Source organism: Sturnira hondurensis, unplaced genomic scaffold (assembly GCF_014824575.4).
Source record: "Sturnira hondurensis isolate 20B ecotype Veracruz unplaced genomic scaffold, ASM1482457v3 Scaffold0009449, whole genome shotgun sequence".
Classification (NCBI taxonomy): domain Eukaryota; kingdom Metazoa; phylum Chordata; class Mammalia; order Chiroptera; family Phyllostomidae; genus Sturnira; species Sturnira hondurensis.
In genome coordinates this window covers 735,830-752,442 of record NW_028082080.1, presented here as the reverse complement: position 1 = coordinate 752,442, position 16,613 = coordinate 735,830, and the positions used below count along the sequence as shown (strand labels likewise).

At 34.4% G+C, this 16,613-nt stretch overlaps 1 protein-coding gene across 7 annotated transcripts in view; it reads left to right on the top strand.

Annotated features, from left to right (window-relative positions):
• USP9X (ubiquitin specific peptidase 9 X-linked) overlaps window positions 1-16,613 on the top strand; it is a 137,577-nt gene that overhangs the window by 58,316 nt on the left and 62,648 nt on the right. For 5 of the 7 annotated variants that reach the window (XM_037057129.1, XM_037057128.1, XM_037057127.1 and 2 more), the window contains 8 exons: window positions 918-1,033; window positions 1,454-1,705; window positions 2,000-2,138; window positions 4,320-4,472; window positions 6,107-6,211; window positions 10,682-10,888; window positions 12,184-12,320; window positions 14,059-14,207. In XM_037057129.1, coding sequence (XP_036913024.1) covers window positions 918-1,033; window positions 1,454-1,705; window positions 2,000-2,138; window positions 4,320-4,472; window positions 6,107-6,211; window positions 10,682-10,888; window positions 12,184-12,320; window positions 14,059-14,207 — 1,258 coding nt within the window. The remainder of the gene's footprint in view (window positions 1-917; window positions 1,034-1,453; window positions 1,706-1,999; window positions 2,139-4,319; window positions 4,473-6,106; window positions 6,212-10,681; window positions 10,889-12,183; window positions 12,321-14,058; window positions 14,208-16,613) is intronic. The other 2 variants (XM_037057131.1, XM_037057133.1) reach the window with 1 other exon arrangement.

The window sequence follows — 16,613 nt, the reverse complement described above, 5'->3', positions numbered from 1 at the left end:
TATGCCAAAAAGGACCTGGTGAATTTATTAGCTTTGAATTAGCTTTTTAGGACCAACTTAAAAGGTAGGAAAATAAGGGATTTATAGAAATATGGTACTTGATTTATTATAGAATTTAATTGATTTAGATTCTCATAAATCATACCAAAACTACCTCAAGACAGTATATTGTCTCTTTAAAGCAGTTACCTCTAACTTAGATGTGTCTTTGTGTCTTTCAGTAGTTGCAGAATTAGTTTTGCTTAAGGCTTAATAGAGAAACTGCCTCTTGTTTTTCCCTCAGTGGCTTCTAAAATGTGGCCTTTTAGGAGGCAAGATATAAAAGATTATCATGTGTACATAAAATTTTAGATACATTTGATCCTTAAATCTTTATAATAATTTAATTCATGGTAAGTTTTTATACGTAAGTATTCCTTAACTACACAAATTGCTGCCTATCTTAGTTCCATTGTGTTTTGGATTACTGCTATTTCTTTAGGGAAGCTGTTGAAAGACAATTCATGGCTATTGCATTGTGATACCTCTAAGATGAGAACTGGCTGCTTTTACATGAGTTAACAAAAGTATCAACTTGCATGTTCTAGTTAAAAGCAGTGAATATAATACCAGGGACTAGTTAACTATAACAGAATGAATTAAAACATTTGAGTTACTGAGTATCTTTTTACTTTTTTTTTTTTAAGGATTTTTTATCCTCATCTGTGTATCTCCTTAATGCTTGTGTCCCTCAGACAGGGTTACTGTAAACATAATGCAATATTTTGTTCTGTTCTTTTTTTAAAGATAGTTTTACATAATAATTTTCTTTTAATGAATTGCCTGTTTCTACTTCATGTAGAAAAAAATTACTTCATGTAGTACCCCCCCCCCCAAAAAAACAGGAAGTTAACTTTCTTCATTAACTTGTATTGCAGGGTTGGCTAGTGGATCTTCTCAACAAATTCGGCACTTTAAATGGGTTCCAGATTTTGCATGATCGTTTTATTAGTGGATCAGCATTAAATGTTCAAATAATTGCAGCTCTTATTAAGTAAGTTAAATTTTAAAATGGAATATTCAGTGAATTATAGAAATTGCTAGATAAAAGTTGAGTTTGAGTATGATTTCTTTAACTGATAACTTGGATGCTTTTAAATTTTAAAAAAGATTTTATGTATTTATTTGTAGAGAGAGGGGAGAAGAGGGAGAAAGAAAGGAAAACATTGATGTGTGAGAGATACATTGATCAGTTTTTTCTCGCTTGCTCCCAACTGGGGACCTGGCCTGGGACCAACACATGTGCCCAGACTGGGTATCTGGGTCGTGGGCCAGCACTCAATCCACTGAGGGATACCAGCCAGGGCCTGATAACCTGACTTTTTAAAGTAAATATAGATTAGTCTCAGTTCAGTCCTAGTTGATTGTAAGAAATCAAGTATATCAAGAATAATACTTACCTTTCTTATTTCAGACCATTTGGGCAAAGCTATGAGTTTCTCACTCTTCATACAGTGAAAAAGTACTTTCTTCCAATAATAGAAATGGTTCCACAGTTTTTAGAAAACTTAACTGATGAAGAACTGAAAAAAGAAGCAAAGAATGAAGCCAAAAATGATGCCCTTTCAATGATTATTAAATCTTTGAAGAACTTAGCATCGAGGGTTCCAGGACAAGAAGAAACTGTAAAAAATTTAGAAATATTTAGGTTAAAAATGATACTTAGGTAAGCTTATTTACCTCTTGAAATAATTATTTTTTAAATTTTTTAAAAAGACTTTATTATATTTAGAGGGGAAGGGAAGGAGAGAGGGAGAGAAATGTCAATGTGTGGTTGCCCCTCGTGTATCCCCTGCCGAGAACTGGCCTGCAACCCAGGCATGTGCCCTGACTCAGAATCGAACCGTGATCCTTTGGTTTGCAGGCCTGCGCTCAATCCACTGAGCTACACCAGTTAGGGCTTGAAGTAATTATTTATTGGATGCTTAGAATCATATTTAACACTGACTTTCTTTTATAGATTATTGCAAATTTCTTCTTTCAATGGAAAGATGAATGCACTGAATGAAGTTAATAAGGTGATATCTAGTGTATCATACTACACTCATCGGCATGGTAACCCTGAAGAAGAAGAGTGGCTTACAGCTGAACGAATGGCAGTGAGTCCTTCGATTTTCCTTTCATGAATCTACCTAAGGCAAAAATTAGAATAACTCTACTCAGAGTTAGTAATAGCATTTCAAAGAAAATCTTGAAATTGTGTGGTGTTTGCATTGATTTATGACTCTTAATCCTGAGAACTTTTGGTAATAACAGTTTATTAATTATTTGGTTATCTTAGCCCATCTGTGGCAGTTACTAGCTTGTGGGTGGGGTTGATTGAAATGGAGTAGATAAAGATGATACTGGGAATAAAAAGGGCAATATTTGGTACTGAATGAAGTAGCCTATTGTTCTTTTAACCAATTCCAGTTAAAGATTTTAAAATGGGAAATATAATTGCTGTAATAAGAACTGCATGAATGAATGCTTTATCATTTTAAGAACTGAAGCACTTTTATATCATTTTGGCATTGAAAGTTTAGGAAACTATTATATATAATGAGTGACCATGAGTGTACATATCTTTATGGGATACTGATTTCACTTCTTTTGGATATAGTCCCGGTAGTGGGATTACTGGATTGTATAGTAGTTCTATTTTTTATAAACTTCAGTACTCTTTCTCATACTGCTTGCACAAAATTACATTCCCACTAACGGTGTGATTGGGTTACCTTTTCTTCATATCTTTGCCAACATTTATTTGTTGCCTTTCTGATAATAGCCATTTTAACAGGTGTGAGGTAATAGCTCATTGTGGTTTTGATTTGTGTTTCCCTGGTAACTAATGATGTTGAGCATCTTTCCATGTACCTGTTGGCCATCTTTATTTTGTCTTTGGAAAAATGTCTATTCGGATCTTCTGCCCATTTTTAAATTGAATTGTTTTTTTGCTGTTGAATTGTATTGAGTTCTTTGCATATTTCGGATATTGGCCTTCTTATCAGATACACCATTTGCAGTTATTTTCTCCCATTCAGTGGGTTGCCTTTTAATTTTTTTGATGGTTTCCTTTTCTATGTAGAAGCTTTTTGGTTTGATGTAGTCTTCCTTGTTTATTTTTGCTCTTGTTATATTGTAGTTTTAAAATGAAGTATGCCACTTTAAAAAGATTGGTTGTATAACTTTAGTGCATACTATCTGACAGAATTGGCAACAACTGTCCTCATTGTCAAGGTCACCTCAGTTTAACTGGGGAAAATGATTAGAATGTGACGAAAGGTATGTAGATGATGCCTAAACATTGGCCCTGTGTTGGAGATTTAGATGATAGATGAAAGGTTTCCTTTATGTTAGTCCATCCACCTTGTGGGAAGTCAAGCATAGAGCTACATAAGAGTGTGGCTTAAGGTTTGGTTCTGGTCCTTGAACTGTTGTCAGTCCTAAATGAGTATAGGAAATGACAATAAATGTTACAAGACTTTCGTAACAATTTGATACTGCCACATTTTTATGGTATTTTATAAAAATATCTGCCTGCAACAGATTAGAATTAGAAGTGGACCTTTACCAGCTGAGAAGTATACTTCTGTAGCACATTTTGGGGCTAACTACTTTGCATTCTTATTAAGTGGAATACTGTAAAATCACATAGTGTTCACTGTTACTCTTTGGATCATGAGTTGGCATTTTCTCCTGTTGGTGTAGATAGTAAATAAATGCCAGTGAAGAAACCTTGCATGGTGTTACAGGAACACAGACATGGGAAGCATGCATCTTTGATTCCGATTTCAGTTCCAACTCTTTGAACTTGTTTACTTTTCTGTAATGGGTTAATATATTCCTCATTAGGAATATTTGGAAGACTAAAGAGCTAGTGAATAGGGGGATGATAGTATAATGTGTTGCTAAATAAAAGAAAAACATAAAAAGGGTATCTGTTCACCCAAATGAAAACTGGCATAAGGAATCCAAAGGTCCTAAAGTGAGTTCTGTACCCATCCTATTTAAGCCATGGTGATTGCTGTACTTAAATAACATTTTTCTGAATAAGTGTTGGAGTGCAATCTTTTTGATGATTTCATTATTTATAATACATGGAAGCATTTCTTTGTGGCAAATGAAATTATTTTTCAAAATTTTGCATTAAAACAACACAAAAGCATATTCCAGTAGTGTTATGTTGCGTATTTTTTAATTCCTACTAATGTTTAAAAGTAAATAACACATCATATATATTTTTTAAAGTTTCTATGTTTTGATTTCTGCTTTGAAACAAGTTTCTGAATTATATTTAGGAATGGATACAGCAGAACAATATCTTATCCATAGTCTTGCGAGATAGTCTTCATCAACCTCAGTACGTAGAAAAGCTGGAGAAGATTCTTCGTTTTGTCATCAAAGAAAAAGCTCTGACCTTACAAGATCTTGATAACATCTGGGCAGCACAGGTAAGGAATTTAAAATAATGACTATTTGGTTTTTTTTAAAACTAAGGAAATATACTAGGTGTTAAGAAATGAGATGAAGGCTAATATCATAGGAGTTTTAGTATGTTTAAATGCTTGTTGTTTATAGAAATCCTGTCAGGAATCTTTTTTAAATAACCAATAATATTTTCAAGATAAAAATATTACATTATCTACTAGATTTGTTTGTTAATTTATAGGTGATTTGAAATAAGAGGCAAAGAGTAAAATACTAAGGAATGTCTATTGAAAGAATACAAGACATCAATAAGTGGTTTCTTCATAAGCTTAAAGGAAAAAACTCATGTCAGGGGAGTTAAATCACTAGATTATTTATAAAAATTTTATTTATATAAAATTATAACTGCCTTGCCAGTATGGCTCAGTTGGTTGGGTGTTGACCTGAAAAACAAAAGATGACCAGTTCGATTCCCAGTCAGGTCACATGTGGGTTTGGTCCCTACATAGGGAGTGTAGGGAAGATAACCAGTGTTTCTCCCCCTCTGTTCCCCTTGCTCTAAAAAGAAATACTAGTCCTGACTGGTGTGGCTAAGTGTGTTGGGTATTGTCCCACAAAGCAAAAGTTCTCTGGTTCGTTTCCCAGTTAGGGCACGTGCCTGGGTTGCTGTCAGATCCCTGGCTGGGGGCCTGCAAAAAGCAACCAGTAGATGTGTCTCTCATGCATCGATGTTTCTTTCCCTCTTCCTCCTTTCTCTTCTCTCTAAAAATAAATAAAATCTTTAAAAAAATTTTTAAATTTATAATTGAAGGATTTATAGTTTTTCAGAAAGAAGAGAAGTAACTTTTTTTGTTTCAGAGATGGAAACCTGTTCCTTTATCTTTTTTAAAAAATATTTATTTTTAGAGAGAGGGGAAGGGAAGGAGAAAGAGTGGGAAAGAAACATCAATGTGTGGTTGCCTCTCATGTGTCCCCTACTGGGAACTGGCCTGCAACCCAGGCATGTGCCATGACTGGGAATCAAACCAGCGACCCCTTGCTTCACAAGGCCTGTGCTCAATCCACTGAGCTACACAGCCAGGGCACTGTTCCTTTATCTTAATGACAAGTTTCTACTCATAGAATACTTGGGAAATATTATGAAAGTCTAGATTACACTGCTTTGGTTTTTGAGTCTATAGAAACCAAGAAAACATTCAGTTTTGCCCGTGAGTGAGTAAGGTTCCAATCTTGAAACAGTACCAAAACAGTACCAAGACACACCACTGGTGTGTCTTGTTTTTCTCCTACTTGCAATGTTAAAATCAGTACATTAAATTCAATAATGAAAGGTTTACGTGAATTCCCTGTGATGGCCTGAGGGGAAGAGAGGAGTCAAGGGCTGCGTGGAGGTGGGCAATGGGGAATAAAGGGGAACAACTGTAATAGTGTAAACAATAAAAATAAAGTTAAAAGAAATTGAGTTGTCAGGTTTCATATGGCAATTCCAAAACATTTAAAATGTTATAAATTTTTCTGTTTGTGTTTACACACATGAAGATGAGAATGGTTTATTAACGTGGTCAGCAGACAGTATACCCAACTTAACCTGCTGTTCAAATCCTAGCATGCTTTATTTGTTTGTTTGTTTGTTTGTTTATTTATGGTTGTTCAATAGGCTGGGAAACATGAAGCCATTGTAAAGAATGTACATGACCTACTGGCAAAGTTGGCGTGGGATTTTTCTCCTGAACAACTTGATCATCTTTTTGATTGCTTTAAGGTAATATTTAACATAGTGAAATAATTCCATTTTATATTTAATACATTTAATTTAGTAGGTCTGTGAGTTGTTTTAAACCAATAAATGGTTAAATAGGAATTAAACAATTTCTGGTGTGTGGGAATCTGCCATTGTTTTCTTTCCCAGTGAGAACTTGATGTTCCTTTTTTATAATAAGAGCCCTTATGAATAAGGAGTCTTCTCCCCCTCTCCTTGAAAATAACAAATACCTCAGATTGTTAATTTGGATTCCCTTCCCCTAGTAGTTACTTTTTTTGTTACAGGTTCAAGTGAACTGCTGGACTTACAGGGAAGGATGATTGGTTGTGGTGAAAAATAAGAACTGACTACAAGAGATTACAAATACAAATAAATACCTTGGCATTCTAGGATTAATATACATAGGCAGATTGGAAATTAAGTCATGGACTTAATGAAAATGTCATTTCTAGCCTCTATTCATAACCCAGGAGCCTCTATAGTCATATCTGCCATCATATATGTTTAAAAGCCTTACTGTGTAGTGGTCTCTCTTCAGTTGCTAGTATTGTGTTTATAAAAGTCAAATGATTGCTAGATTTGTGGGTCAAGAACACAACAAAAGCAAACTAAGAGGACAGCTAGCTCAGGAGCGGAACCATAGACAAGAAGATCACATGGAAGGTTAGCAACAGGGGAGTGGGAGGAGGAGAAGGGGGGAGGAGGTACAGAAAATAAGTAGCATAGACAGCAGCTAGAAAATAGATGGGGGTGACAAGAATAGTAGGGGAAATATTATAGAATCTAAAGAACTTGAGACACGTGGTCATAAACTAAAGGGGGGAATGGTGGGGGAGGGGTGTGCAGGGAGGAGGGGAATAGAACAACTGTAATGGCATAATCAATAAAATATATTTAACAAAGAACACAACACCTTATGGCAGTGAACATAAAGGGATGTTCTTTTAACAATTGACATTAGATCTAAAAAGCATCATGTCAAAAAATAACAATTATTCTGACTGCTGGGAGAAAATAAGTTGGTACAACCAGGTGGGAAAATAGTTTGGTACATTTGGAAAAGTGTAAGATTATCATGACTCACCAGTTTGACTTCTGAATATATGCTGTAGAGAAACTCATGCATATGTGCACCAGGATACAGTCAACATATGTAAGAGGATTATTTGTAATAGCAAAAAAACTGCTGTATAGACTAGATAGATAAATAGTGGAGTTTTCATAAAATGAAATACTGTACAATGATGACAATGAGCAAATTTGAGCAACTCACCCACACAAATGAGCCTAAAGAGAAGGTTAAGGAAAGAAACAAAGTCACAAGATTTCATATACCTTGATTGCAAAAATGTGAACTTGAGCAGTGAATATGATTCAGTTGGCTTCTGGAGTGCTACTTAACTACCGTATGTAATTTTTGGCTCAGGTAATAGTTACATAGGTGTTTACATTATGTTCTGTAATAATAGTATATATTTGTACCTTTCTTGATATGTACTTTAGAATAGTGGAAAATAATACCAGTTACTGGCTTCCACCCTAGAACAATTAAATCTGAATTGCTAGTTGGGGGCCTAGGAGACTATATTTTAATCAGTATTCTCAGATGAATCTTTAGCACATTGAAATTGTAAATCACTGCCTTATGAAAAAATTTAGTTTGAGGGGAACAAAGTATTGAGTGAATTTTTTATGCATCTTCAATACTTTTTATACATATAGAAGTAAAAGTTATATACTTTCGCATCTATTTAAGTACACAAAAGGCAGCTGAGGAAATAAAATCTGGATGATTTAGTTTTAGTTTTTAGTGACTTTATATACTTACAGACTTTAAATTTTTGATGATGGATTTTTGTGAGTTTGCAACCACATCATAGAACAAAAAAAAATTATACGCAGATCCTAAGTGTGCTAAGGGAAATGCCAAGGTTATATCAGTGCTTCAGAAAAATCAATTGCATTTATTATTAACTCAATCTATATAAATAAATTTTATATAAAATTTATATTTATAAAGTTTAAATACACTAGTGAACTAGTGAACACTAGTGAATAATTGATAAGCATCCTATTGAATATTGACATATGTATAAAGTTTATATAAATTTATATGTCAATTTTATTATTAACTCATTTATAACTAACTCAATTAACTAAAGTTAATTACCGCTCATTTTTAATCTAGAGATGATTTTTGGATTTTGGTAGTGTGTAACAGATGACTCCCATAATGGGAGAAGGAAAGGAGGTTGATTGTGATTATATTTCTTGGATCTTCCTCTTCTAAGGATGGCCTAAATACAGAATTGTTTAAATCCATGATGTATATTATCCATAGAAGCCCATTATCTATTCTTCTCTCCTCGCTTCCCCACTCTGGCTTAACAGATGTTTATTGAGTACTTGTTAATTTGGTAATGAGCATGGTTTTTTTGAAGTGTTGGTAACTAGCAATTCTTCATGAAATGTGCCTTGAAAGTTACTACTAAAAATGATTCAAAGGAAGAATAAAGCCCAGGTCACTTTGCTCTTCTTTGTAGTCTACAGCCAAATGATTTTAGGCTTTATGTACTTGCCTACTATAGTTTTTGATTGTTGGATTTCTAAATTAGTTTTTGTCCTTCAACGTGGTTATACCAATTTTTATTGTTCCATCCAGAGTTTCACATCCTTTTCCACACGTCTTTTTGTCAGCTAGATTTTTGACAGTTGGCTTGTTGTGAAATGTTTCACCGTTTTGGTACTGGTTATTATATCCTTGATCACTAATAAGGTTGAACATCGTAATGTTCTGTTCTCCTTTATTTTAGTTATTATTGATTGATTTTAGAGAGAAAAGAAGGGAGGGAGAGACTTCGATTTGTTGTTCCACTTATTTATGCACATTGATTCTTGTATGTACCCTGACTGGGGATCAAACCTTGGCATATTGGGGACAACGCTTTAACCAGTTGAGAAACCCAGCTGGTGCTGGGTGGGTGGGTGGGTGATGTCTATTTAAGTCTTTGACAAATTTTTCTTACTGGGTTTTTGCATTTTTCTTACTGATTGGTAGAAGTTCTTAACATATTCTGAATGCTGGTCCTTATCAGTTTAAATGTCCAAATAATTTGTCTTTACTCGCACCTTACGGTGGCTTTGTATGGACAGGCATTATTAACTAATTTCATATGCAATTATTTTAGGATATATTCCTCAGGAAGAAAACATATCATTACCATAGTAACAACTAATAATTTCTTAATGACAAATAGTGTTAAGACTTGAAATTTTTCAGATTGCACTTTATTTTTGAAGTTTGAGTCAGGATCCATACTTTGTAATTGGGTGCGTGTCTTTCACGTCTCTTCGAATCTAGTTTCCCCCTTCATCTTTTTCTTTCCTGATAGTTGTCTTTCAAGACACTCCATATTTATCACATTGTAAATATGTGTAATAATTTCATTGAAAGGCTCTTTTGTAATTTAACCTTCTGTTTGCTATTAGTTTGAGTTAGTTTATTTTTCAAACTTTATACATAGTTTTCTCATTGTTCAGCAGCATTCCTGGCCTCTAGCCACTAGATGCCACCAGCAACCCCCTACTTCTCCCTTCATTGTATAAACTAGGCATTTTTTAAATACCATTTTAGTGATTTTTTTCCATTTTAGAGTAATTAAATGCATACTTTCATCTTAATTAAAATAGCATTGTATTATTTCTGTGTTTATTATTTCTTTTTCTTGGTTAATAACAGACTTTGTCACAGATGTTTGTTTTCACATGTGTAATGCACACTGCTCTAAATTGGCATTTTTCATTTTGAAATTTTTTATATATCAAGTTGTCGCCTTTTTATTTATGTATTTTTAGAGAGAGGGGATGGGAAGGAGAGAGGGAAAGAAACATCAATGTATGGTTGCCTCTCATGTGTCCCCCACTGGGGACCTGGCCTGCAACCCAGGCATGTGCCCTGACTGGGAATCGAACCAGCAACCCCTTGCTTCACAGGCCCGTGCTCAATCCACTGAGCTACACCAGCCAGGGCAAGTTGTCACCTTTTAACAAAATTTTAAAGTCACAATGAACACACAAATGTAAGGCAGTGGTTTTCAAAAGGGTCAGTTCTTCCTTCCAAAGATACTTGGCAATACCTGGAGACATTTTTGGTTGTCACAGCAAGAAAAGGGAAAGTTGCTACTGAATCCTAGAAGTAAGTAGAGGCCCGGAATGCTGCTAAACATCTACAATGCGTGGTAATACCACCCCCCGCCACACTCAGACAATTTTTTTTGCTTGAAATGTCAGTAATACTGAGGTTGACAAACCCTGATCTAAGATATTTCTCTCTTATCTCTCAGTTATCACTTTGAATAATTCTGTGTTCAGCTATGTTGCTTTTCTGATGAGTACAGTTAATCGGATGACAATTTAAGCAGTGAGAAATAAATATATGTTGTTTTCATGTCGTTTAAAATTTTTTTCTAGGCAAGTTGGACAAATGCAAGTAAAAAGCAACGTGAGAAGCTCCTTGAGCTGATACGTCGTCTTGCAGAAGATGATAAAGATGGTGTGATGGCACACAAAGTGTTAAACCTTCTGTGGAATCTGGCCCACAGTGATGATGTGCCTGTAGACATCATGGATCTGGCTCTCAGTGCCCACATAAAAATACTAGATTACAGTTGCTCCCAGGTAAGAGTGTGCAGCCTTGCTCACACTTTGTTACCCTTCTTCACAATTAGGATGGCTTAGATACAGAATAGTTGCAGGTTTTTCAACATTATTTTGGAAGTGATCTGAAGGATTGACTTAATTTCTTCATGTAAGTTTGCCTCCTCTTCTTAGGTCTCTTTGTCAAAGCTTTGCTTTCATCTGAAAACCACTTTAGTCTCAGGAGAATGGCGACATGACCAACACAGGTTATATAGTGCTAGTATTGTTAAATATATGGTTCTGAAATACCAGTTTCAGATAGATGAGATATGAGATATTAGAACTGTGTAGGGACTTTATAGGTAAGAGAAGTTAGGTTTTCTTTGCTTGTAGTGTAAAGAAAAATTAATAAAATTTTCTAAATAGTAAAACATTCAGTGTCTTCCCTGTGAACAAATCACACAATAGCTTTCCTGCATTTTAACTTGTAGCATGTATATCCTTTTAATTCATGCGTGAACATTGCTGAATAACTAATTCTCACTTACTTAAAAGTATTTGCTACTCTGATGAACTGAAATTCAAGAGCTAATAAGCTCAAGTAGGTATATGTGATTTAGGTGCTACTCAGTTTTGACTATACTTGCTCATGACAGTTCATTATTTATTTAGTATAGCAAATACTAATGTGAGCCTATGGTTTAAATTATTTCATTAAATGGAGACACCAAAAAAAAAAGAAATCTAAACCTACTTTTCTAGTTACTACTAACTTAGGGGAAGGAGTAAAGTAAATAAGGTGCGAAAAGTAAAGAATCAAACATGAAATAACTTTGACTTTATATTGTTAATCCTTAACTGCTTATACATGTTTGTAACCTTTTTCTCGTGTGCATGTGGCCATGTCCTCCTTTTGATTTTTGTTGATTTCCTTTTTGACTTGGTTGTCATACCATTATTTTCTTGGTAAAAATATAAGTTGCTTGTATGTTCTCCTGTGTACCAAAACCAACCCTGTGCAGTGTAACAATCAGGGTTATATGTTATTGCTGAATTTCATTGTGTTGGTAGAATCTCTGGAAATGTTGAGTAAAGCTAAATGCCCACTTTCTTGCAAATTTTTAAAATCAAAGTTTCTATAAGTGTGCTTAATGCTTAGTATGTATACCGTTGTGTACCTATATATGAGTCCGTGTCATGCCGAGCTTTTATAATAGTGTTTTACTTCGGGGAATTTTGCTAGTAAATGTGGAGTTAAAATATACTTGAAGCGAACCTCTATTTTTGTAATTCTCTTAAATATTGACCTATATAAAACACTGAAATTGTTTAAGGACCGTGACACACAGAAGATCCAGTGGATAGATCGCTTTATAGAAGAACTCCGTACAAATGACAAATGGGTCATCCCTGCACTGAAACAAATTAGAGAAATTTGTAGTTTGTTTGGTGAAGCACCTCAAAACTTGAGGTAAGGCTTTTAACAGAAACTTTTAGTATTTTTATTTATGTATTTTTATGTATTATTATTTATCAGTTGGTGAAAGCAAACTTAAGAAAATTAGACTGAGGCGATAAGCTAAGAGAAGGGTTTATTTGGCAGAAAAATTCCCTCATTATATCTACCTCCTCAATTTTATTAATGAAGAAATATCAGAATCAGGGCAGTAATACTGCTTTCAGGTCGTTGGTTCAGAATTATCTCTCTATTTTGAGCAAGTATGTTAGATAGTTTCATAGTATATGTTGTATCAACCTCATTTCTCATCTCAGTTTTTCTTCTTGGCTTTGTGTCTCTTTTTGACCATATTATATGTTTCTTACAGACCTTATTATTTTCCTTAGTTGATTCACTCTGAAATATTTAACAGTTTCTTAACTTTGAAACATTATACTACAGAAGTTTTCAAAGTATATTAAACCTATTTTTTTACTAATTTTAAAGATTAGACTGTGCAAGTATGTTTAATGAAATGACAAAATGAGAATTAAGTTTTCTGATTTATTTTATCTAAATTTCTGTTCAATAGCTGTCTTTAGATATATAATCTTACTTGCCAAGTTCTGGTTACTGGAAAAATTTGTCCTCATACTGTTTGGTTTTAGAGTTGGAACTGGTAACTCGAAAAGGAAAAAATAATGTGGGGAAAAAGCTTTAGGTGTAGTGCAGAGAATATTCACAATGGAATCAGGATTCCTGGATTATGATCCTCGTGTCTAAACAGTCTTACCATTTTGTAAAGATTCTCTGAACTAAAGTAATTAATTTTTTTATATGTATAAAATTAAATGATTGCCAAGATCCTTTCTGACACTAGATCATTGTGGTTATGCCTAACACGGAAAAGGCCATGTTTTTAACAACTGAACTTTGTCTGATTTTTTTTTTCAAGCTAGAAAAATAATACGAAATCAGAAAAGCTAAGGGATATACAGTGGAGAAACTTTAGATATATATATATATGTATATATATTTATATATATATCATGAACAGTAACATTGGTTTGAGGGGCATATTTTGATTGGCCCACTGTGATTGTACGTAACGCCTTCTGGCGTTTTTAAGTGACTTCATCTGATTTCCCATTAGATAGACAGACACAGTAGTTTATATATTCTCCCAAGGAACAGTGGATTTGTCTCTACTACAATAGTTAATGGCCGTAAGAATGTTATTTTCAATGAAGGTGGCATGAAAAATTTGAAGGGAACTAGATTTATTTCTGGTGATACTTAAGGACAAACTTGGCTTCAAAGAAACTATCCCAGAATATACCTTAAATGACTATTAAAGTTTTACTGAAAACATTTTAAATTAAGTTCTTTATAATTACAGCATAATCTTTGTGATTCTAATCTTACAAGGAGTGTTTCTATTTTATAGTCCTGGAAATTGTTATGTAAACTAAAATAAATGCTTTGGTACTACTATAGTATGGAAGTAGAAATCGTTTATTCAAGTAGACTTCTATTGATGTCATACTGGAAAATATTAATGTGTATTTTTTGCGTAACCTAATAATGGAGTGTCTTTATTTTCTGAAGCATTGATTTTTCTTTTGAATTGCTTGTCATTAAAGTAAATGGCCAAGTGTGTGGTTCTATTATGAAAGAACCCATTTTAAGTTTTTAAATTAGTAGCTAAGAATTTAGATTATATAAGCTCTTTTGATTCCAGCAGAATTAATTGCCTAATTATATTGTTAAGTTCTTCTCGTTTCAGTCAAACTCAGCGAAGTCCCCATGTATTTTATCGCCATGACTTAATTAATCAACTTCAGCACAATCATGCCCTAGTTACCTTGGTAGCAGAAAATCTTGCAACTTACATGGAAAGCATGAGGCTGTATGCCAGAGGTATGTATTATGAGATAGCATGATTATGAGAAATAATAGCATTTCCCTTCCCAGGTTGACTCTGGGCAGGGGGTGGCATTAGTTACCTTAGAAATAAAAACAAATGTATTTTACATTCCTTTTTTCAGCTTATGGTCCACTTTCACATTACTCTTAACTCTTACACACACTTAAAACTCCTGGTCAGCATTTCAGGGCTCTTTAGTAAGTACTTGCCTTCTCCACTCTCCTTATTAAATTGATTTTTTTTGCCTGCCTATACTACATTTGTTTATTGCCTTCTATAGGTATGTACTTGACTCATCTTCAACCTTTGTTTTGTAGCTACCACCACCTTTATCTTTTCAAGAAAACTTTTTTTTCTAAGTCTATTACATATACCATAGTTCTCTTATAATCCCAAGTCCAAGTTTTGTAAGTGTGGATTTAAAAATTTACAAGTAGAGAAATGCAAGGCTACAAAATAAGAATCCACATGTTTACATTGGTTTCAAAGTACGAATTTGTTGAAATATGTTGCTGTAAAGTTTCCTCTTTTAAGAGCCAGTTTTTAAGTGCCTCTGTTATGTGAAGCTCTGTTTCAGTGCTCTTTTGCCCTTTGCTAGTTATGTTTGAGTCAGTGTATGTCAGAGTATATGTGTTCTTAGTACGTATTCCTCTCATGCCAAATTCGTAGCCTCCCCACACACAAAATCAAAAACTGTCTTGTAGGCCCAAGTTTGTTCCCCATAGCCATAGAAAGGAAATTGTATATTTACAAGAGTTAGAGATAAGAATTGAACATAATGGTTACTGAACATACCAATCCTAACATTTTATAGTACATTCTATAGAAGCCTATCATAGTATGTATTAAAAATGAGGCTATTTCTAATATTCATTATTTGACGAGTAGAGTAGGCAAACTCTTGGCATTGCATAAAATCCCAACATGCTTACAAAATATGAGGTTTTTGCTTAACACTTAAATACATTCCCATATAAAATTTAGGTGAATATAATGGAAAAATTAAGCAGTTCTTCAGATACCCATTACTGATTTTGTTGACTCTTTGTTTGCCCTCTGTAGGCCAGCTAAGTCCTCCCAGGCAGTAGATTAAGAAGTTACATAAACAGTCCAAGCATCAGGGAGCGGATACTCACTAGGCAATGATCTTTTATCATTTCAGCCCTAAGTTCCTCTTAAAGAGCATGATAGGACAATTAGGTCAACATAGTCTTGTGTGTGACCATATGAATTATGTTCTATGCAAAATGCAATCAAAATTGGAGAGAGGCACGAGATGTTTGCTTGTAGTACATCCAAGCACTTGCATGTGGACTTGGTTTAACACGACTGATTCTTTGTTATGATCGCTTTTTGCTGGTACACAGCCCTCATGGGTGCCAATTCGGCCCTTTCCCCAAAATGGAGCTATGTGAATCATACGAGCTCTGAATGCTCATTTTTATTTGGCTGTATTTACATGTGGCGTTTCATTTAATTTCATTGTCAGAGGTTGAAAACCCTGCTGTTAGGACATTTAGAAGATGGGAGTCTGTGCAGTTCAGACTCACTAAAGTTTTTTGCTCCGTTTCAGTCAAATTCATCATTTGTAATTTATCTCAATTTCGTGGTCACAAGAATGATTTAAGTCTTGGATTTCTCCTCATGTTGTCTGTATCTCTACAAAGTAAAAGGTGTGAATCTGCATAGTCATATGGCCTAGATTTTTGAAACATGACCCAAACTTACTAGCTATATGACCTTGGGCAAGTTGCTTATGCTAGAATGATGCCTGGCACATAGTAACCTCTTGAAGTATTTGTTGCTATTGGTGTGTTCCCCTGAATTTATTGACAGCATAGCTTTTGTTTTCTCCTAGTTTTGATAACTTTTTCTCCTCCATCACAGTGCTCTTATTAATATTGATCAGTGTATAGGTATTTATTTATTAGAGAAAGGGGGAGGGAGGAAGAGAGGGACATCAATGTGTGGTTGCCTCTCCCACTCGATGTGGGAACTGGCCCGTAAATCCGGGCATGTGCTCTGACTGGGAATTGAATCAGTGACCTTTTGGTTCACAGTTCAACACTCAACCTACTGAACAACACCAGTCAGGGCAGTCTATATTCAAATATAGGGGGAAAGTATTTTTAAGCTAGTAAAATTCTCCTATTAAAATAAACTTTTCACATCACTAAATTCCTTCTGTGGTAATATCATATCAACCACTGATTTCTGAATTTGCAATTTTAAAGTAAATTACAGTTTTTGCCTCTGTATAATAATGTATGGATCCCATTAAGTATGAGACATATTTAGGAGGATAACATCAGGCTTCCACAGTTCACTGATATTCTCAATTTCTGATAATTATTTCACCAATATTAAGTATTTGGCCTGCCCATATGTCATCACTAGCA